Raw genomic sequence first — 24,408 nt, forward strand, 5'->3', positions numbered from 1 at the left:
AATCATAGAGTACATAGGGGAGAAGGAAAGGAGAGGGTGCAGAATGAAGTGTTATAGTCATAGCTGGGATGTACAGGAAGATCAAAGTAATGTAAGGTAGGTCCATTCAAAAGTCTGATGGCAACAGGGAAGACGCTGTTCTTGAGTCAGTTGGTATGTGATCTCAGACTTTGGCATCATTTTTCTGGCGGAAGAAAGTATGCTCGAGGTGCATGGGGTCCTTGATTATGCTGGCTGCTTTTCCGAGGCAGCGGGAAGTGTAGACAGAGTTAATGGATGGGTGGCTGGTTTGTGTGATGGACTGAGCTACGTTCACAACTCACAACCCAACATGAGTTTAGTGTCTTGGACCAAATTTTTGATTCCTATGGGCCAGAATGTAACTTTTTACTCACTATGTGTGTCTTGTACCAATCCCCCAGATTTGAAGAAAACTCCTCTTACTGTAATAGCTTTATGAATCAACAAGTCCTTTCAAGTTCTTCTGACCTGAAGATAGCAAAGAGTAATTTAGATACCAGCTTTTGGCTACAAGCTACAAATCATATTTAATATCAACTTACACTTATGTATCACCTATAACATAAGTAAAAAAAAAACAATGTTAAAAATAGAAGTTAAACAGTATTGTAAATATAGTATGACAGAATTCATTGCAGATAATATGATTTTTAATTTATACCTCCTTGTACAAAATTGAAACCTTTTATTCATTCTCATAATACAAACCAAGACCATTGATATAAACCCAATGATAAAATTTATGGAGAGTGTGCAGTGTCTCATCTACCCACTGTGGATTCTGTACATGTCACCCCACAAAAACGGTGCGAGAAGAATTGATGAACTGCGGAAGGTTGTCCCATTTTCCTATCAGAATTGTAAACACTGGATCAGCCAAATGAAACTGAAAACATCAGAACCCTTTGTGTCAGTCAGCCAGCTACAGCAAAGAGTTCATAATCAATTCAAATGAGAATAATTACATTATGTAGTTAGTTATCAGCACATATTTTAGTTGACATCAATGCTGATACCTTCGCAGTTGATGGATTAACATTCCTTAATGCCATGGCAACCATATTATCTGTGAAACTGGCTTTCAGCACAGAGTATTTAACCCACACCAGCAAAATGGGGATTCTTCCTCACCCGGAAGCAAGCAAATATAGCATTTAGCCATACATCTTAGAAAGATACTAGAAATAAATTTTGATGTACTCTTAAGACTGAGCAAAGTTTGATACAAGTTTAACATAATTCCTCTCCTTCTATCCCTCCAAAAATGAAGTCATTGGCTCCCCTTTATTTTGCACGATAAACTTTAAAAATTATGGCAATAACAATGTGTTTTAAAGCCAAGCGTTCTATCAAAAATAACTTTATTTTTTGGGCTGAAACCACTGATTGACTTTTAAAAGACTTTCAGTGACAGCTTATAAGGAGGCCAAACACTTACATAACTGTACCTTACAAATTCCAAAACTATTAAAATGGAGTCAGACTGTCTAGAACAACCGATCAAAGACGATCACCGTAGAGGAATGTGAATGACCAGATCTCCTGACCCTTTCACAAAACATCCAGACACCACCTGTGTATTTAACTATGTGGGTAACAAGCAAATAGACATAATCACTTTGGACAATGAACTCTGGCTGAGAAAAGAACTTTTCCAATCACTAACCAAGGCTAAACTATGGATTTGGAATCAACTTTCAATTACCAATGTTTGGGTAACTGGTCAGTTGGTGAGAGGGAGTCATGTGGTGAACCAACTTGCCCTCTTTTGTGTCTTAAGTAGCCATTTTCCTCTAGACCTGAAACCTGAAGAGAAAATAATCATCTGTCAACCACTTTAAATCACCTTGACACAGAATCTACAAGGGGCATCGAGCCTGGCCTAAACCCATCCAAGTCATCAATGTAAAAGATCAAATAACATTGATTTTTATTGGACTATAAAAAACTATTTAATTGATCTTCCCATTTGTAAATTATTGTGTTTGTACAAGAGTTTGATCATTTCTATTAAGATCAGGTGTTACAATAAGTAGTATTTTCTTTTAGTGTTACAACCTGACAAGGAAATCCGTCTTGCGCCTTTTACAGTCATGGTGGTTAAACAGTCACTGAATTGGCAAGTCTATTATTAAAATAACTTGTTGTCATCAAAGGGGGTGTGGAGAAAGAGAGGGGCCATTCTACCCCCTCACCCCCTGCATTAAATGTATCAGAAACTTATGATCAGAAACTTAGCAACTTTTAAGAGAGTAAGACACACGGTACAGAGGCGCCTTTATGCACACTGCCAAGGTGCAACAATTGCTACATGTTAGATGGGACCGGAGCAGGAAGTGGCCGAAAGCGCGCGCGGGATTGCAGGGGCGTGCGCTCGGGGATTCGGGGACGCGCGCGGGGGAGGGTGGATCCCGCGCCCCGGCATTGAAGCGAGAGACGTGTTGCAGCGTGAAGCGCTTCCACAAACAGTAGAGACGCGGAAGTGAGCGGGAGACCTGTTGGCCAAATGCAGACTGAATGAAGTGGGTGCTGAGAAGAGGCGGCTGGGCACAGGTACACGGGCTGGGCACAGGTACACGGGCTGCACATAGGTACACGGGCTGGGCACAGGTACACGGGCTGGGCACTGACTGAAGGGCATCCAGTGGAAGGACGCACTGTGATTCGGTATTAACCTTCACAAACTCTCTTCCAGTTGACAGGCACGCCGCAAATGTTCAACAAGTCGCTGCCAACAATTTTATTGCAAGCTTAATTTTGTGAAGGACAATTTTTCCCGATATAGTTTGTGATAAATATTGTGACGGACATTTGTTTCCGAGAAGTATGTAAGCTCTACAGGCTTCGAATTGTTATCTTCAGTTAAAAGGTACACTCAATTGTTAGCCACTGTATTGTGTGGCGTGGCACGTTTAAAATACAGGGAGATTTAAAACGGTCCATACGCACACTGTCTGTAACTTCAGGGAAATTTCTGGAGACTAATTGAATTTATTCTCCTTTGATAATTTTTGAACGACCCTCTGCTAGTTTTCATGGCGTGGAGATGCCGGCGTTGGACTGGGGTAAACACAGTAAGAAGTTTAACAACACCAGGTTAAAGTCCAACAGGTTTATTTGGTAGCAAAAGCCACACAAGCTTTCGAGGCTCTGAGCCCCTTCTTCAGGTGAGTGGGAATTCTGTTCACAAACAGAACTTATAAGACACAGACTCAATTTACATGAATAATGGTTGGAATGCGAATACTTACAACTAATCCAGTCTTTAAGAAACAAAACAATGGGAGTGGAGAGAGCATCAAGACAGGCTAAAAAGATGTGTATTGTCTCCAGACAAGACAGCCAGTGAAACTCTGCAGGTCCACGCAACTGTGGGAGTTACAAATAGTGTGACATAAATTCTGATTCTAGGATCGCATGATAAAGACTCAGGAGGAAAAAAGCAGAAATATTTATGTGAAATAGTGTGACATAAACCCAATATCCCGGTTGAGGCCGTCCTTGTGTGTGCGGAACCTGGCTATCAGTTTCTGCTCCGCGACTCTGCGCTGTCGTGTGTCGCGAAGGCCGCCTTGGAGAACGCTTACCCGAATATCAGAGGCCGAATGCCCGTGACCGCTGAAGTGCTCCCCAACAGGAAGAGAACAGTCTTGCCTGGTGATTGTCGAGCGGTGTTCATTCATCCGTTGTCGCAGTGTCTGCATAGTTTCCCCAATGTACCATGCCTCGGGACATCCTTTCTTGCAGCGTATCAGGTAGACAACGTTGGCCGAGTTGCAAGAGTATGTACCGTGTACCTGGTGGATGGTGTTCTCACGTGAGATGATGGCATCTGTGTCGATGATCCGGCACGTCTTGCAGAGGTTGCTGTGGCAGGGTTGTGTGGTGTCTTGGTCACTGTTCTCCTGAAGGCTGGGTAGTTTGCTGCGGACAATGGTCTGTTTGAGGTTGTGCGGTTGTTTGAAGGCAAGAAGTGGGGGTGTGGGGATGGCCTTGGCGAGATGTTCGTCTTCATCAATGACATGTTGAAGGCTCCGGAGGAGATGCCGTAGCTTCTCCGCTCCGGGGAAGTACTGGACAACGAAGGGTACTCTGTCCACTGTGTCCCGTGTTTGTCTTCTGAGGAGGTCGGTGCGGTTTTTCGCTGTGGCGCGTCGGAACTGTTGATCAATGAGTCTGTTTGTGTTCAGAACAGAACAGAACAGATCCCACTGTGAGTGGGAATTCTGTTTGTGAACAGAATTCCCACTCACCTGAAGAAGGGGCTCAGAGCCTCGAAAGCTTGTGTGGCTTTTGCTACCAAATAAACCTGTTGGACTTTAACCTGGTGTTGTTAAACTTCTTACAGTTTTCATGGCAGCCAGAATTCATTTTTCCAGGATTAGTATTGATTACCTTGTATATTGCTTTGCAATTAGATTTTCTGAAGAAAACCCATACGAGTGAGTGAGATGTGAACCTTAAGATTTAATTATTTCCTTGTAGCAAGTGATTAGAAGCCATTTCTTATCTTGGAGCATTTAGCTTCTTACTATAGTTGGTAAGTATGATGAAAGTAATTCAGCATATGTGAATTTATAGAAAATGAAAGCAAATATTTAGTCCACAGAATGCTTTAGTGCAGGTTATCTGAAAATGAATGCCATACAAATATTAGAGCTTTTTGATAAAACGAAGGAGGCTGACAGTATTCAGTGTATTTATACACTGCAATGTGTTAGGATTTTGTTAGTATTTAAATTAAGTTTTGGCAGTCCAATCTGTTATCATTTTGCAATACGAGTGAGCAATTTGTACTCTTCATGAAGGACATGGTGTTGGTGGTATCAGTTATGTAAATAAGATTATGTACATTGCCTGATTCAGTTGAACCATTAATGAACAAATTAACACTTTGGTTCCATCTTCATTGTAGAGGAAGAGGCCAAAATATCAGCAGTACAAAGGCAGAACTAAGTAAAGGGAGGAACATATTTGATTTACAAAGAAGAACAAAGAACAGTGCAGCATGAGGGCAAGCCCTTTTGCCCACCAAGCCTACGCCAACACATGACACTTTTCTAAGCTAAAGATCTTTTGCCTCTATGCAGCCTGTATCCCCCTATTCCCTGCTTATTCATGTATCTGTCAAGATGCCTCTTAAATGTTGCTATTGTTAGTTCTTAATACAAGACTGAAATAGTCATAGGCCTCTGTATGATCCAGCAGAATAGCACCCTGCCCAATTTCTTTACCCATGCCTACTGGAATTACCACTGAGTTGAAACTGAAGCTTTCTGCTCCATGTGGCTTTGGTGATATACCAGCAAGCACTTTCTTTATCCAGTCGATGTTCGGAGCACGAGATGAATTTACTTTTGATGGACAGCTGTATGTAATAGTAGTCACAAGTGTATATTTTTTATTTTTCTCAAGGTCTCAGGTTGGCTTTCGTATCAGAAGAACAGAGCATGCTAAAAGGTGGCCTGTTTGAGGCATTTCAGGTATAAAAGAGGTGAGAGACCTGCAATTATATAGTGCTTTTCATGACCACCAGATGCCCTAAAGTGCTAAGCAGTCGGCAAAATATTTTTTTGAAATGTAATCACATGTAGGAAACAGAGCAATTAATCTGCATCCAGCAAACTCCCACAAACAGCAGTGTGATAATGACCAGATGAGCTGCTTGTTTGTGATGTTGATTGGTGGATAAATATTGGCTGGGTATCCCTCTGCCTAAATAGTGCCATTGTCTGGAAGGCCTCGATCAGATATATGTAGAGGAGTTGTTCCCGATTGTTGGGGGATTCAAGCTAGCCATGAATACTAGATGGTCATTACATCCAATAGGGAATTCAGGAGAAACTTATCTACTAATGATTTGTATATGAAACTCAATACAACAAGGAGCAGTTTGGGTAAATAGCATCGATGTATTTAAGGGGAAGTGAGATATGCAGGGAGAAAGGAATGGCAGATTTTGCTGAATGAATAGGGATGTAAGGAGGCTTGTGTGGAGCACAAAAAATTGCATTCTGTCTATAAAAATATCTTGTCCGAGAGCAGGATGTGTGACCATGTAGGGGTGTTCAATGAAATAATGGAGCCCAAATCCTGGACTGTAACCCTGTCCCACTCAGTGAGAGATTAGTTTCAACCATGCTGCAGTGAGACATGAGAGCAGAGACCAGTGAAAGAAGGGAGGTCAGGCAGCTTTATCATATTCTTCTGATCTGTTAGATATAGAGTTTTAGTGATGGAGCCCCAGAAGAAGAATAGAATAGAACTACATAAATAGAACTCTATCTTCTTGGATTAGTATGGAATGCAGTGAAGTGGGGGAAGAGGGGAAGAAAACTACTTGTATAAAAATGCAGTTTGTCACAGGCATATTGAGATTCTTTAACACACTGTACTCAAACAAATAACTTTTTATGAAATCTCATATTTTCTTGTGGGGCGATTCGATCCTTGTTTTCCTATTTTCAAATGGGTAGTTGTGAGATTTGACTTGTGTGTGCTTCATTGAAGCTATGTTCCATTATAAATATAGTAAATCCTTGGCAAGCTTCAGCTCTCAATGATAGCACAGATGTCTGGCCATGAAGGAGAATCATGTTTGGACTTCCGAGAGTACAACTGGCTCTTGTAACACAAATCTGACACCACAAGGCTACTTGCTTGGACATTTAGAGGATTACTGTTACCTTGCAGATCAGCAGCACAGTATTTTCCATCTTTGAAATGCACTGATTTTTGTAGTACTTGAAGAATCATTCAGAAACTGTGAGTTATCTAAAAGGTTGAGTATAGTGTTGGTAAGCACCCAAAGAGGGGATACTTTATGTTTTGCTTTGACTTTATTGCTTTTGCTCTGGGGAAGCTAATATCTTGTTTCCCAAATAAACTTACAGCTTAGGGATCATTCTAGTCTCTATTTTAGACTGGATTCATGCATTTTCCACAATAAGATAAATTGAGAATTTTTAACAACTGTTAAAAGGACCTTTTAAATAACAAATTTCAATTAGATTTATGAATTGCAAGTTTGGTAATCTAGCCTTTTCGCTGATGTCTTGTAAACTTTATTTTCATTCACCATCCCAGATTGCTTCTTAAGACTGGAGGTGGAACTGGCTCCACGTCACTCTAATGTATGAATTGTAATAGTTTGAGAATAAGATCCTTGCCTCTAAACTTTTTAAATGTTACTAATAGCTGGTTATTATGCAACTTAATTTTGCTCAGTTTCGTAGAAAATCATTTTCTGGGTTTAATCTGTTCAGCTGAACGCGATTTTTCAGTAAAGCTAGTGGTGGATCTATTTAAAGGGATGTGAAGTTATTTGGAAGTTTTTTTTTGAATGGCACATATCCAATAATAAAAACTCCACAGGAAGAACGGTTCATAATAAAAGATTTATGGAAATCATGTATATTTTGATTTATTGGTTGCTCTTACCAATACCTTTTTTAAAACGTTTATTACATATACTCTGGGATTAACTGCCATATGTTCTGTACTGGGCACATGTTATTTTACCTCCTTTGTTTGACATTGTCAATAAAAAGTGGTCTTAGTTCTTTGAGCTATATATTCCTTGAAAAAAAGTAGTTTAAGTAAACTAATTATTTCAATAGCATTTTCAATGTTTAACTGCACACACTTAATATTACCAGCCAGTAATATGGTTCCTCTGGTGGTTTGCCAAGATGCTTGTGTAATAGGGACTGGATAAGGACTGTCACTAATCAAAAGCAGATTATTTCTTGTTGCAACAGAACTAATGACTAAACATTGATTAATGCTGTTATTAAACTCCATCCGAATCAGTATGGAGCAATGACAGGTGATACAAAAGTTGATTAAAACTAAACTAAAACTAGATATTTTGAAACATGCTGAGCACAGGCACTTGTTGATATCTCATCTTTCAACTTAGCTGTCAGCTTGGCTGACATTTGGTATCATTCTTGTCTCTAAATTTAGACCGGATATATAAAAATACAAAAAAAAACATCCTGCATTTACTGGGTTTGTTCAAGCATCTTCAACAAAAAGTTAAATTTGAAATAAATATTACAATTTTTAAGTGCTTTTTTTGTTTAGATTTATCTTGATATCAATTGTACTGCAGCTTTTCCCTGACATCTTGTAAATTTTGGTTCTGTATTATTTCTGTTATCCATCCCATGTCATTTCTAATGAGACCAGGGGTGGAATTCTCCCAAAAACATTCTAAGTGTCGAATTTGTGTGAAAACTGGAGTAATTCACGCTGTTTTTTTTTCGGTGCCAGTTCGGAGAAGAATCTCCCACACTTGTGCACTGCAGAGTCCCCCTGGGATAATTTAATTTATCAAATTTCAGGGGGCAGGACCTATTTCCGCTGGAGAGGCTGAAATCAACAAGTGCCTGAGTGGGCTCCTGCATACGTGTGGTGGCCCCACACTGATGGTCTCCTGATTGCTGGCCAGGTCAATCGCTGGCCAGCTCCGCGATCCCCACATTGCTGGCTCTCCGCTCCCATGACTTGATCACTAGCTTCCACCCTGTTTCCCCCCCGCCCCCCCATTCCTCCGGGCCTGCCCAATCTCCAGCCCCCCACTGACAATAACTCCCTTTCCCGCAGTCTTGACCATCCCCACCCCACTCAGCTGCCTGTCCCAGTCACTGTCCTCCCTGCTTCCCCCACCGATCCTGTCTGCAGAGTGGTAGCGGGACCCCCCCACCCCTACTGATTGCCCCCTAGGCCCTGCCCACCCCCCATATGCCCTGCCCCCTTGGCACTGTCATATGCCCGATGGGCAGCACCCTGGGCATTGGCACTTTGTCCCTTGAGCAGTGCCAGGGGGCACAGGCTGGCACTACCAGGGTGTCAATCCCAGGGTGCAATCCCCACCCTGCTGCCTGACCCTCTGGGGTCTACAGTTGACCCCCCCTTCTCTCCTGCGGGGTCAGGCTGCTGGCTCCTTGAAAGTGGGGAGCTACTCTAAACCCGCAGGAGTGAAATATCCTGGGTGGGGTGGGAGATGCTAGTGGGCCCGGAGACTTCAGTCCCAGGCCCGCTTATCGTGTTTAAATTATATTAAGATGACCATGTAAATGGTCTTTGCGTAGCACCGCTGGAAATCCAGAGCTGGGAGATGCAAGCGGGGAGCGAACGTGGGCACGAGCCAACATGAGAATCTTCCCGCCCATTGTACCAAAGAATTAGTGCAGTGGGATGGAAGAACACGGCCCAGGTCTGGAAATGACTCCACGTCACACACCAGCGATGAATTGTACTAATTTGAATTCTATAATGTGAATTCAAGGTAGTTAATTGTCTTGGGTTTAGAAGATTTTATGAAGCAAGAACCATATTGATTTGAGCCTGTCCTTTCAGTTTGCTGTGGAGATGCCAGTGTTGGATTGGGGTAAACACAGTAAGGAGTCTAACAACACCAGGTTAAAGTCCAACAGGTTTATTTGGTAGCAAAGGCCACTAGCTTTCGGAGCGCTGCTCCTTCGTTAGGTGAGTGGGAGATCTCCCACTCACCTGATTCTCCTGACAAATTAAGGATCTATTATCAAAACAAGCTTTATTCACAACACAATTATGAATAAAAAACCCAAAATGAAACAGTGTTACTCTTAACAGTTGAACAATCTTTAAACACAGAAACCCCTCTAATTTCTAACATCACTATTTCAGTTCCAAGTAAGCAACCATCTTTCTATAGACTTAAACCCACTTTAAATATGGTTGACAAACATGGGGCGGCATGGTAGCACAGTGGTTAGCACTGCTGCTTCACAGCTCCAAGGACCTGGGTTCAATTCCCGGCTTGGGTCACTGTCTGTGTGGAGTTTGCACGTTCTCCTCGTGTTTGCGTGGGTTTCCTCCGGGTGCTCCAGTTTCCTCCCACAGTCCAAAGATGTGCGGGTTAGGTTGATTGGCCATGCTAAAATTGCCCCTTAGTGTCCTGAGATGCGTAGATTAGTGGGTAAAAAATGTAGGGATATGGGGGTAGGGCCTGGGTAGGATTGTGGTCGGTGCAGACTCGATGGGCCAAATGGCCTCTTTCTGCACTGTAGGGTTTCTATGATGGGCATACTTGCTTTAAAGTCCTGAAGCTGTCAGTGAGACTTGCAAAAATAAACTTTGTAGAGAGAGAGCAAGCGGACTTCTGTTTTTAAACAGCTCCAGTCAGCAACTGCCTCTGAACTGAAACCTGTTTCTCTGCTACAAAACTAACTTTTCCCATCAATCTCACGATCATGTGACTTTGTATACCTAAACTCACCTTCTGTTACTTTAATCAAAAAACCCCTGGGGTCCTCCCTGGAAATAGACAAGAGTGCATTAGCCGTCTGCTAAGTAAGCACTACATAGCTAAAATTAGTAATTATCCTGCTTTCTCAGCATCTGAGCTGCATTCCTTCCAGACATACTGACTCCTTGTAGGAAAATATTGACCCTCAAAACATTCTACGGAAACATAAAATATATCAATAGCATAGTATCATCATATCTCATCTTCTAGATTGTTGGCTGAGCATAGGAGGGCACCTTTGCATCACCATGTTTTAAAATAGATACTATATATGGATGTTAACACATGCATATGGGCGGCACGGTAGCACAGTGGTTAGCACTGCTGCTTCACAGCTCCAGGGTCCCGGGTTCGATTCCCGGCTCGGGTCACTGTCTGTGTGGAGTTTGCACATTCTCCTCGTGTCTGCGTGGGTTTCCTCCGGGTGCTCCGGTTTCCTCCCACAGTCCAAAGATGTGCGGGTTAGGTTGATTGGCCAGGTTAAAAATTGCCCCTTAGAATCCTAAAATGCGTAGGTTAGAGGGATTAGCGGGTAAATATGTGGGGGTAGGGCTGGGTGGGATTGTGGTCGGTGCAGACTCGATGGGCCAAATGGCCTCCTTCTGCACTGTAGGGTTTCTATGATAAATTCTATGATCTATGAATAATTATTTAGCTTTAGTTGACACATTTTCTTTCCTCGTTCTTTGAATATATTCTACCTCTTGTGTCCTGCTCTATTCCCCACAACACCTTCTGCTTTGCCAAATATTGTTTCCGTTATGGGACTATGGTCCTTTTCTCAAGACATTTTGAGGATACATTACATTGGAGAAAATGGAGGGCCATAATAGAAGTGGGTAATTTTGCTTAATCTGCAACAATAACAAAATATATTTACATAGCAACTTTAATGTGATGAAACTTCCCAAGGTGCTTCACGGGAGCACTATAAAACAAAGTCTGACATTGAGCCACGTTATTAGGCCAAATAACCAAAAGCTTTGTCAAAGAGTTAGACTTTAAGAAGTGCCTTAAAGGAGGAGAGTGAAGTTGAGAAGCGAGAGGTTGAGGGAGGGTATTCCAGAGCATGGGGCAGAGGCAACTGAAGGTACAGCCATCACTGGTGGAATGATTTGACTGGGGATACACAGTAGATATGTTGGAGGGTTGTGGCTGGAGGAAATTAGAGATTGGGAGAGGCGAGGCTATGGAAGGATTTGAAAAAGAGGTTGAGATTTTGTAAAATCAAGATGTTCTTGTATGGGAGTCAGTGTAGATCAGTAAGCACAGGGGTGATAGGAGGATGTGCTGCAAAGTAAGACACATTCACTAGAATTTTGGGTGACAAAAATATGGAGGGTAAAATGTGGGAAACCAGCAGGAGGGAAATTAATGAAGGTTACTTTGGTTTCATTTGTCTTTATTTTGTCGGATAGAATTGTTTCTGTGATTGAAGTGTGTATTCTACAGTATTCCTCCTTCCACGTGCAAAGCTTTCCCCCCTTTGTGGATGAAGGGGTTCCACGAGTTCCCAGCATTTTAATTCCCTCCTAAATAACCATGACAATTTTAACATTGTCCAATTGTTAAGAGCAATGCTAAATCTTCATTATATGGACCTAAGAAATTGGTGATTTGCAGTGAAGCATGCATTCTGTAATGTTCTGTCGCCTGAGAAATTATGCTTTTTGTTTATGCAGTGGTTGTGTGCAAAAAAAAATGCTAAATGAACAAAATCAAATAGCTCCCACCCAGTGAAAGGAACATGCACCATATGTGGTATGAAGCTGAGTCTAATTTCCTTAAGGTGAACCGGTGTATGCCCTAATGAAACATATTTTCCAGTCTCAATCAGATTAGTTGGGGTAACTGACCAAGCCTCCTCAGACAGCACCTTCCAAACTCAAGACCACTACTATCTAGAAGGATACAGGTAGCAGACACTTGGGAACACTACCACCTGGAAGTTCTCCTCCAAGCCACTCACCTTCCTGACTTGGAAATATATCATTGTTCCTTCACTGTCGCTGGGTCAAAGTGCTGGAACTCCTTCCCTAACAGCACTGTGAGTGCACGTACTCCACATAGATTGCAGTGGTTCAAGAAGGCAGCTCACCACCACCTTCTCGAGGGCAATTAGGAATGGGTAATAAATGATGGCCCAGCCAGTGACGTCCACATCCCAATAATGAGAATCACTCATTATGTATTTCTTAGCATTGTTTTTCTCGATTTTAGGTGTGTGAGCAAAGGCAGGATGACGAAGAAACGATCTGAGACATATGATGAAGATGGCACTCTCTGCTGCTGTGAGTACATTAATCAGCATGGAGAGAAAACTCACATACTGGCCAGCTGCTGCGACTGTACAGATCTGGATGAGGCCTGTGACAGGTCAGTTATAAATGTCGGCTTTTAATATTAGGTAATTAAAGAAAGAAAAAAAAAATTACAGCACAGGAACAGGCCCTTCGGCCCTGTAAGCCTGCACCGACCAAGCTGCTTGACTGAACTAAAACCCCCTACCCTTCCGGGGACTGTATCCCTCTATTCCCATACTATTCATGTATTTGTCAAGATGCCCCTTTAAAAGTCACAAATTGATTATACTGGGCTAAAGCAAGCATTTCACATCTCATCGTTTCACCTTCGAAGAAAGTTATGACAAGGCTGATGAGGGTGGATTACAAATATGGTAAATTATGTAGTTAATTTGTCTTGTTTAATTGAATCCAGTCCGAAATAGACTTTAAATGAACAACCTTGAATCAGCAGAATTAGTACGTACAAGGGTATTTTAGTAAAGGCACCTGATAACAAACTGGGTAGGTTGATAGTGCAATACGATCACTTGCCATTTCTCTTCTTTATGTTCTGTTTGGAAATCTGAATTAAAATTTGCTTAAAATTCATTGTTCTAAATATTTGAAGGTGTGTGAAGTATGGGCCTATGTCTAGGGGCACCTTTTGCAAAGCCACGGAATATTGTTTATTTAATATCAATTTCATCCTTTGAGTTCACAACTAAGAAAATGGCTTTTTTTGGAATTGAGATAGCTTCAGTGATTTAACCAGCGTACAATTACAAGCTGTAAAATTGAATATTAGTTGAGCATAAAATAAAATCCTCATTAAAGGGAAAAAAAAGCTTTTGTATTTGTAAAGCACTAGTTATCACTACCAGATGTCTCAAAATGTTTCAGTCAGAAAAGTATTTTTGACAGGTAGTCGCTGGTGTAATATTGTGTAGGAAAAGCAGCAGCCAAGTTTCCCATAACAAACATCAAGGCGATGATGAGTAGATAATCTCTTTTTTTTGTAATGTTGATTGGGGAATAATATCGGCAGGACACGAGGGATACCTCCTTTTGCTCAATCTCAAAACAGTGCCCCAAGATATTTTTCTTGCGCCTAGCCGCGCAGGCAGATGGGGCCTCAGTTTACCATCTTATCCAAAAGATAGCACCTCCAACTGTGGAGCACTCCCTGCACTGAAGTGTCAGGATAGAATTTTCTGCTCAAGCTCTGGAGTGGGTCTTGAACTTGGGACCTTGTGACTCAGAGGAGAGGTGCTATCCATTGAGCCATGGTTGATGGCGCCTTCCTCTTGGCCATTTCAAGTCAGCCTTTGGTATTCTCGAGTATCTATGTGCATAAGAGTATCTCATGTTCAGCAGAGTGCTCATTGTATCCATGTCCAATTATATGGTAGTTTGTTAGCATTCAACTTCCTACTATGGATCACAGGAGCAGGGTTCAGGTCAGCAAATGACATTTTGGAACAGACTTTATTGATGCCAAGTTTGCATGATCAGCTCAACTAGACGTAGGAAAAACTTGCGGTTTTCTGTATCTTTCAAGCTCTCTGAAAAACTACTGAAATCCAAGCTCCTTTATTCATTATTATTTGCTTACTCAAAGATAAATGTCAAAAAACCTCATGACTGATATTTACACATATAGTTCTTTACATTCCTCAAACAGGACTTCCTTACATATTGTTAGATCCTTTGAAAAGTCGGCTTATTAACTGTTATCTTTCTACACTATTGTTCATAGACCCATCTATCTGTTTATTTCCTGAAACCCTAAAGTTACACCTTAATCATCAATGCTTGACTTTATCACTGTCATATATTTCCTTGCACCATCATTTTTAGTCCACAACACTCAGATACTGAAAGTAGAAACAAGCTGCGCTGCCCTCTGTCCTCTTTCGCATCTATATGATGCCTCGTGGTGCTATAATCTGATAACACAATGGTGGTATGCATGTATGCTAATAATGCAACCCCTCATGCTCTCTAGCACGGCAAACTGCTTATTAGACATCCAGTAAAAATTCCTTCAAACTAATAATTGGGTACGGTGAAGGCATTGTCTTTACTCACTGTCACAGACTCCAGTCCCTAGGCACTGACTCCATCCCACATCATAGCAATTGATTAAAAGTGAACCAGACTGTTCTCAACCTTAGTGTTATATTTGACTTGTAGACCATAAGTAGGGGCCATCACTAAGACCACCTATTTCTACTTCCATAACATCCTCCCCCCACCGCCCCGACTCTGTTCCTCCTCATTTCACCTTTAGTTGAAACCCTCATCCATGCCTTACTTTCTCTAGACTTGCATTCTTGGCAGACCTTCCACTGTCGTAAAATTGAGGATATCTGAAACTCTGTTGCCCATGTCCTTACTCACAGGCAAGTCTCACCTGGTCTAGCTTGTTTTAGATAAGTTCACCATTTTCTCTAGATAACATCCTGATTTCCTGCTTTCAGCTGTGGACCAAGAGTAGTACCTCGTAATTCTTTTGTGTTTGTCTAAATCGCAAATATATTCTTAGGCGTGTACATGAATTGAATCATCATCCAGACAATGGGTGTGAATTTTAGTTGGACACTTGCTTCAAAATGATGTTTAGCTTAATATTTGACTGTCCTGGTTAATGGCAAGTGATTATCTGTAAAGGTTTAAAGTAAGAGAGAGCTGTGATGTGCCTCAAAATGGCTTGGCTGGCCTCAATATGTGTTCTACAATATCTGCAGCTGGTGACTTTTCAAACTTGTGTAAATTCACTTTGTTATAAAATATAACCTTTAAACATAATTTAATCCTAAAATTCCTTGAAGAACAAAGTGATCAAAGTTCCTTCAATATGTCAGAAGGCAGGCTTTTCCTTTAGGATAATTAGACCAATTGTATACAAGACTGGTCTTCGTCACCAAATGTTGACGAGTCTATTCATTAATGGTTTTGTTTTTGCCACCAAGTACCATACTAAGTTCTATTGTTAGACTCAATGTTTGGCTAATGAGAGTGAAAACCCAGTTGAAAGAAAAAATAATTCAGCGTGATCTTCCAAATGGCTTTTGACTTCAAAATGTAACTGAAGACTTTGTTCTCCTTATGGTGCAAAAACTAAGCAGTTCATATTTGTCTAAGACACTTTCAGTGCAACTGATAATGTAACAAGAATATTGCACATCCTACTTTAATGTACTCCTAAGTCCATGGAGATATCACTATTCAAATTGAATTACGAATTCTATTTTGAAATTTGATTTAGGTTATCAATATATGCAAAGTAACATTCCAGGAAAGCAGCTGGTTTATGTGAACATTGATTTTGGATCTAAAGAGTTGCTGTCTCTTTTAGTGTAATTATATTGTCCCCCCTTTAATAAGATGACCGCATCTTCATTTTAATAAATAATGACCAACTTTCATCTCATTTCCCTTAAGTTACATTCATGCATTGTTATAAGAATCTGCTGCGGATAATTCAGTCTCCTGTCTTCTACATTATTGAGGTGAATGAGCCTGGTTTAAAAATGTCTGTACAAATTAATATCAGTGATTTAACTGGAAACCTTGACTATGGTGTTGTAGCTCCCTCTTAAATAGTTAGAACACTTGGGAGTGGAGTGGAACCCTTTTCATAAGAATGTCTGACTCTGAAGTATAGAATACTCCTTAGTGTTCTATTCATTTTAACTAAAGTTAGGTTTGGCACAATTCAACTAGCAAGAAGCAGAGTTTTCAAATATCTGTTGTGTCGATGCATTCATAACTTTCTGAAGTCTTATAAACTTGAGCATGATTTAAGGGTGCTTTTTGATACAGAAGCCCTGTGCCTACCATATGACTTGTTAATGCTGACTTCTGCATGTGACTTTAACGGTGTTATACTTTATAGTCATTCAAATTCTGGAGACATTTTCAAAGACATCTAGGGAATTTTTTTCAGTGCAGATATTATAAAAAGAATGGGATTTGTACCAAGTGAAAAATGGCAAAGGATCATGTGTGTAAATATATTTCTTTTTAAAAAGGTATCATTGTATATCATCACAGCCCTGATATCATTAATGATTGGCCAACAAGGTTGAGTTTAAATATTTATTTTATTAAGATACTTGATGAAAGTCCACCTGAGCTTAGCATTTGAAACTCCATCGTTAAGTTTGAGTCCTCGACTCGTATGTCTTGAGCCATGAGCTGATTTGTTGCTGGAAAATTCAACCTGTGATATTCCACCTGTGGGACATAAAACATTATTGCTTTTCCTTCCTCTGTTACATTTTGATCAACATTGTAAGATGATATGGTCCACTGGTGGGAGTACCTTTTAAATTCCAGTGTTAGAATAGAGACAGGAGTTGACCATTTGGTGTTTCGAGCCTGTTTCACCATTGACTTGCAGCATGATGGACATTACCTCAGTTTTGTTTCTGCATCTTTGATTCATATCTTATGATATCCTTACCTAATGAAAATCCATCAATCTCAGACTTTAAAATTTTAATTGAATTTATATCCTTTTGGGGAGAGCCATGTCCAGATTTCCACCACCCTTTGTATGGGAAATTGTTTCCTGAATTTACTCCTAAATGGCCTAGCTCTAATTTTAACATGCATATCCTCTTGGCCTGGATTCTCACTCCAGAGGCAAATTTCTTTGCCTATGCTTTATTGAATCACTTAATTTTCAATACCTCTACCCCATATCCATCAACTTTTTAAATCAGGGGATTCAAGCCAGGTTTATGCAATCTGTCCTCATAATTCAACCCTTTAAGCCTGTTACCATTTGAATGAGCCTGCATTGTACCCCTTCCCAAGACCAGAATATATTTTTTTCTTGTGCTCCAGTGCCCAAAGCTGAACATAGTACTTGAGATGGGGCCTGAACAATGTCCTGTACAACTGAGTTAAAGTCCAACAGGTTTATTTGGTATCACAAGCTTTTGGAGCGCTGCTCCTTCATCAGGTGAGTGAAGGAGCAGTGCTTCAAAAACGTGTGATACCAAATAAACCTGGTGTTGAGAGACTTTTTATTCTGCCCACCCCAGTCCAACGCTGACATCTCCACAACTGAAGCATCACTTCCTCACCTTTGAATTCTAGATTCCTTGAGATAAAGGCCAATATTCAATTAGCTTTTTAAAAAGTACTATTTGTACCTGTTCACTAGCTTTTAGCAGTTTGTGAATATGGATACCGAAATCCCTTTGCTTCACCACAGCTCAGCCGCTTACCATTCAGAAAATATTTGATTGTCATTCTCAGATCTAAAGTTTGTGACCACTCATGTCCATGCATTGAATACCATCCGCCTAAATTTTGCCTGCAGGTATTGTCTGTCTCATTCCTTTTGTTAAATTCTTGCTCTCATCCACAGAATATACTGCATTCTGTAACTTGGTGTTATCTGCAGTTTGGATGTACACCAATCTATTTCTTCATTCAAGCCATGACTATACAGGATGAAAAGCTACAGCCCCTGCTCTGTGGGGAACATTGCTGGTCATATCCTGCCAATTGCGGTATATACTATTTATCTCTTTCTGCCACCTACCTCCCAAATTATGTCACAAGTTTGCCTCTAATTCCATGTGGGTGTTTTTTCTTTAGTTTTTGTAGGGAGGGTTTCAGCTGTAGGATTAGCAGAAGGACTTCTTGTCACAACAAAATAATTTTTATAAAGTAAGGAGCATAAATCAGTGCAGCTAGATATTTAGGCTAACATCATTACTTTCATAAAGAGTAATTCATCGATCTCTGCTCTGATTTTTTCAGGTGTTTGAAGGGTAAATCTGTCAGTTCACAGACCATCGATCGAGTAAGAGACACGATTTTTGACCGTCTGCGGATCCCATGGCTGTTTGGTACTGGTGCCAAGAAGATTGATATCACAGTACTGCCACCTCTTGTTTTCCTTCCAATCTTCCTCCACATTGCAGCGCTTCATATCTTCTTGGCGTTTATCATATTGACGTCCTTACCAATGCTAGTGCTCTGGTACTATTACATCACTCACCAGAAGAAAGGGCACACTCTATTTTTCCTAAGTCTTGGCCTATTTTCTCTGGGTTACATGTACTATTTATTCCTGACGGAAATAATGCCCAAGGGTAACACTAACTTTGTACACCTAATTGTGCTGACTTGTGGTTTGGTACTGACACTACTATGTTTAGCACAAGTCAAGAAGGACCCAGGCTACATCAGAACAGACAACAGGAGTGCTCAAATCAAAGGTGCTGGGACAAACAACATTTTACCGTATAGTTTGAATGGCACACACCAAGTTCAACAGGTGAACTGGGACAGTTCCGCAAAATGGAATCAATCTGGCCAGAATGGCAAACTGCAGTCAGGACATAAGGAATTCAAAAAGAACTGGTGTGCAGAATGCAAGATTGTAAGACCACCTCGTTCAGGACATTGTCGAATTTGTGCATCTTGTGTGCAGAGACTGGACCACCATTGTGTTTGGTAGGTCTAGTATTGATTGGGTGCAGTATTATTCAGCTCTCCCAGATTGCCCTAAAGTGAAAATAATGTGAAACGAAGACATAGCAACTGACTAAGGCCTAAAATTGCTAGGAAGAATGTTAATAAAGGATGATTATGGTAGAAATAGAGTTCCAGATGTACCAGTTTTCATTTTTGAGAAAACGTGTAACTTGCAGCCAAATATTTCTGCAGATACCTTTTCTGACTTTTCAGTTTAGTATTTTTCTGCAGGGTAAAATCAATTTGTGGTGACAAACTGGCTCTGCATTTGAAGTATCTTTCACTTCATTCCATGATTATGGAATCTAGATATTTAATTGAAATGTGGAAGGGGTCAGGATGGAGATGTGGCGGGGAGGGGGAGGCACCTTCAGTGCCAGTTTGATTTTACAGGTTGTTTTATATGACTCTACTTGCTTTTATATTATATTTTGTTACCTTTTATTATAGTGACCTTTCAAAATCATGGTTCGTATCCTCTGCTTTTGCTGTCTTTTGTCATGGTGCCTATTTGCCTCTTCCTATTTTAGTTCAAAATGTGGTACATTGTCATTTCTGTGCCAAATCCACCCCCACTCCATCCCACCTATTTTCTGCTCTGTACTCTTTATATTTCTTTGAAAGTGCTGAATCTTATTTGATGATTTCAATCTATAGACCGGTTCAGTCTGCTATAATTTTTTAATGATTCTTGTTATCTGCTGAAGTCCTAATGTCAAACCTTCCCTTCCTATGGTCTGAAATTGTGATCTCCCACTCTACATCTCACGCAGTTCTCTGTATTCCATACAGTTGAGCACAGTGTGCTATGAATCAGCAATTTTAAGCTGTTGACAGTTTGCAGAATGCAAAAATGATAAACTTTATTTATCTTGTTCTGCCCTGATTCCATCTTTTGAAAGTGTAAGCTCTATAAAAGTTGAGGCTCTTGGGTTCAATCTCTTGGGTAAAAACCATTTATAAGTAAGCGTGATTGGGATGAAAAAATGAAGTGAATGAAAATATTTTACTTCACAACAAAGTTTCAGGTTACTGCTGCAACTTTTCCATATCTTTTTCATTCAATGTAATATCTCAAATTATTAGACTTTTATGCAGGATGTGCTGGAATATTAAGGTTTAGGGAAATGGTCTGGTTGGGACTTTTTGTCCGTGTTTTTTCACTAATAATTTCAGCTAATCTCCGTTTCTTCACCGTATCACTTAAGTAATTGGAATTTATTTTTTAAGAGAATCAGTTCTTCTTGGGCTGCATAATTTTTATTTATTTATCTTCTGTTTTCAGGATTAACAGTTGTGTAGGTGAAGCCAATCACCGTGCATTTATTCTGACCCTCTTTGTTTTCCTCCTGACCTCCATGTATGGAATCGGTCTGACTTTGGACACTATATGTAGGGGGCGAAGCATTTTCACAGCTTTATTTTACTGTCCTGGAGTCTACAAGGAGCACAGGTAAAAAAAAGAATTTCATGCCTAAATCTGTTTTAGATTTGATTAACACAACCTCAAGTTTTCTGTGGTTTGTAAGTGGAATTGTGTGAAACCTGCTCTACTTCAATCGCTTCACAATATCAGAAGATTGGCTCAAGTGAACAACTTCAACCCATTTGATTTCACCTTTCCAGAATGTTATTCCATCTGTCTCCCCAGTGCAACAGCTAGTTTTTGTCTAATTTAATCAGATATTTTGGCCAGGGCACCATACTTGGCAATCTGTTCAGCTTTTAATTCCTTTCATGCTAATCTGCTTCAGTGTGAGGGAACAATTCCTGGCTTCTGCCCAAGACTTGCCCATCACAGCCTTGAACCTGTGTCACCTTTGTTTGCTGTGTTGATGTACTTGGAAGTATTGGTTATTGGTTTATTTGAACCCTCTTAAATATTTTCTATATTTCATTCTATTCAGTGTGGGGAAACTTTCCTTGGAACTCACTTTTTAAAAGACTGAATAGTCCCACTTTAGCCAAGTATTCCTTATTGCTCATCCCAATGTGTGGGATCAACCTTGTCTTGGTTCTTGGCACTGCATCTGAATGTTTCCCTTTATAATTTCACCAAAACATAAACCATCTTAGCGTGAATTCTTCAAGAGTTGACTTCAGTGTATATGGAAACAGACTCCATATTCTCTTTGTCTCTTTGTTTATTGTTGTCTCGTGTTGTGTAGTTATGTAGACCAGAAGTAATATGTCAGTCAATGCTGTCGTGCTTCTTCCAGCTTGGCTGTTGGCACATTCTTTCCCACTCGGGGAATGCATCTGCCTCTTTGTTCTGTTATCACATTGAACTTCATTTACTTCTGATCAGTCAGGTGCAAATTCTCTTGCTCTCCCTTTCTGACAGAATTTGACTGCCTCCTTTGAGTCCTCAGTCCATCCTGGCTTGGTTCCATCAGCAAATGTAATTCTCTTTGAGCTGTTTGTTCAGAATGTGACTGAGTCACCCTAATGGAAAGCACTAAGAAGAAATAATTTTAAATCCAGAAGCTGTTAAAGCACAGCCAGCTGATATTTTGTTAACAGAGTAATCCATTACTTCATGAATAATATTAACGGGGAGTCTCAAATCTCAATATAGTCTTTCCATGGGGTGAGTTGCTTTTTTTGTGAGAAGGAAAATTGGAAGCAGAGTGACCCCTGCTGCTATTGTGCTCCACGTTGGAGAGGGATCAGTTAGCCATCTGACCATGCAGTCAAGTAAGAAGTCTCACAACACCAGGTTAAAGTCTTTAACCTGGTGTTGTGAGACTTCTTACTGTGCTTACCCCAGTCCAACGCTGGCATCTCCACATCATGCAGTCAATGGCAGGAGACATCTGAAGGGGGAAGAGTGTCTCATGATTGCACAGTTCAGCTGGTCACCCAATGGGGTGGTGGAAGGTTCAATGCTGCATTAACTATTCTCCTCTACAGTTGACATCTGTGTCCTGGGTAAGTACTAAATCTGTGGAACCACTTCCATAAGGAGGTGATGGAAGCAGAAAGTGTTGTTTTAATCAAATCTGGATTAGATAGATTTCTTTCAAAAAATAATATTTTGGGATACAGTATATGGGTAAATTTAGACTGTGCTTCCCAAAGCTCACCAGCATTGGGGCTTTTTCTTATCTTCTGTCAGTGTCTGTTGCAAATCTAATGGGCAAGAGATTGATGGCAATTATTAGTCAACAACTTCATTATCTTTGTCATGCAACCAGATTTTTATTGCTTAGCAATTACTGTGTTCCTGGATTAAGGACCAGGTCTCTTGCTCCTGATAGCTATTCAGTCATTTCTCTCCTCCCATTACAAAGCATGAAGATTAGGAATAGCATTGACCGCATTGGGCTTTGAAATTGAGGCCCAATAATTGGGCAAAGTACAGAAGAGTTGCTGGCATCTTGAGTTCAGAAGAAGAGGTGAAAAGGGGGAGGGGGAGCGAATAACAAAAAGAGACTATGTTCCAAACCTAGACACTGAGTGCATCAAACCAAACTCCTATCAATTAGCAGCTTTATCCTAAATATTTTTGTAGTGTTTCACATTAGCTAATTCAAAAACTTACCGATGCTGATCAACATTGTTGGCATTCTTGGTTTGGGGAGAAATATTTGTACTCATCAATGTGGATGATGCCACTTGGTGTGCCATTTCCCCATGTCACCTGATCTCTCTGTAGTTGCTATTTGACAGCAAGTCACTGACCGTTTTGTACTGTCAAATTCTTCCAAATAGGAGCTCAATTCACACAAGGCTGTTGCACCCAAAGAGTGATTTGAATTGATCTTGTAGCTGATGGGGGAGAAAAACTGCAGTCCTAGTAATGAAGGACTAGTACTTAATCTTCCCTGCTACCCTGTGCCCCTTGAGATTTGTTTTAAAACATGGTGAGGTAAAATGATTTTGTTTTAATGTTATCTCATAAATAACACATGCCTTCTGGGCCATTATGTTCATTAGTGAAGTATAGACACTGCCAGCATGCTTATCATTGCTTGCGGGAATAACAGCTCTTCAGGATCACTAATTTTAGCATCTGGTCAATCATTACTGACACAGCCAAGCTTAAACAGTGGATTGTTACAACTTCATAGACATTGAAAACAAACTTGAAATTATTTTTGTACATTTTCATTTGTCTTAAAGTTCTGGAATATTTATGCTTTGATACGATAATGTTTGTAATCCGATATACCATGAGACCACTACTTGCTTACCATTTTAGTGTAAGTGGGCTGACAAATGTAATTATATATAATCGAGCTTACCAGCCTAGCTAGATAAACTAACAAAAAATAACAGTCCTAAACATTGACCCATGGCAGGTGAAAGCAAAAACACGAAGTGGAAAAGGATTTGAGGTTTGTCAGTACGTGTTGTCAGGTATATTTCATCATTTGTATCACAAGAAAGTACTTGGAAAGGCATTTGCAGAGATGGAGGATTTGGACATTAAGAACAGGAGATTTTTTTTAACTTTTACTCCATCCTTAAAGTTACAAAGCCAATGTTCAGAATGGACTGGGCAAACCTGAATCCATTCCTTGCTCCAAATTGAAAATCCAATTGAATCCAATTCACGATCCCCACAAGAGAGACAAACAAGATCCAAGTTGACACAATAAGGCAGTGCACCCCATCTTGGGCTTGATCTGACGCTTTTTTTTGGAGCATGTCACCAAAATTCAGTGTCCTTGTTAATTGTGTATCAGTTGTGTTTAATTATATGATGGTGGAGGCAATAAGTGGGCTTTCACTTGAACAGAAATAAAGAGATTGGGGTTGAGTTAGCAGGTGTATGTTTGTAATGTTTTACTCTAAAGTATTAGGCTGAGTAAAAAATTGGCTCTTGTTCTACCTTTTGCCAACTGACTCCATTGACTAGAACAGGCCCTATCACTTAAAACCCCAGTGTTTAGATTGGGCAAGCACTTGTATCAGCTAATTAATTGGTTGTGTTAACATCAATTTCAAAGTTACCACTTTCAGCGTGTCAAGCACTTCTACTTTGGATGGAAAATGTTATTGTTTAATGTTCAGCTTTTCATCTCTTGGATCTCTTTCCTTTCTCCGAGGCCTCAGACACCACCACTCGGAACAGCTGTGGCTTTCTTCTCTCTGAGGACACTGCTCATCTCCTGATGCCCATTTATTTCAGGCCCCATGCCGATTCTTTCCCTATGGTCTACATGCCTGTGTTCTTTTCAAATTCACAACAGCTGGGACCTCAGCTGTCCTGACCATCCTTTGAGAGCACTGCACACATCGGGCAAAGTCCAGGTATATGGAGCATGAGTGGGAGCACTGGACTATCCCCATACCCAA

At 40.5% G+C, this 24,408-nt stretch overlaps 1 protein-coding gene across 4 annotated transcripts in view; it reads left to right on the forward strand.

Moving 5' to 3' along the window:
• Positions 1-2,476: 2,476 nt before the first annotated feature.
• The window catches only part of zdhhc23b (zDHHC palmitoyltransferase 23b), a 28,463-nt gene continuing 6,531 nt past the window's right edge, over positions 2,477-24,408 (forward strand). Inside the window, exons 1-5 of one of the 4 annotated variants that reach the window (XM_078231979.1) lie at positions 2,477-2,574; positions 4,937-5,515; positions 12,539-12,694; positions 18,385-19,083; positions 20,390-20,557. In XM_078231979.1, coding sequence (XP_078088105.1) covers positions 12,558-12,694; positions 18,385-19,083; positions 20,390-20,557 — 1,004 coding nt within the window. In that variant the 5' untranslated portion in view covers positions 2,477-2,574; positions 4,937-5,515; positions 12,539-12,557. Of the gene's footprint in view, positions 2,594-4,463; positions 4,562-4,936; positions 5,516-12,538; positions 12,695-18,384; positions 19,084-20,389; positions 20,558-24,408 lie in introns of those variants that run through there. The other 3 variants (XM_078231976.1, XM_078231977.1, XM_078231978.1) reach the window with 3 other exon arrangements.

This window comes from Mustelus asterias, chromosome 17, assembly GCF_964213995.1.
Source record: "Mustelus asterias chromosome 17, sMusAst1.hap1.1, whole genome shotgun sequence".
Taxonomy (NCBI): domain Eukaryota; kingdom Metazoa; phylum Chordata; class Chondrichthyes; order Carcharhiniformes; family Triakidae; genus Mustelus; species Mustelus asterias.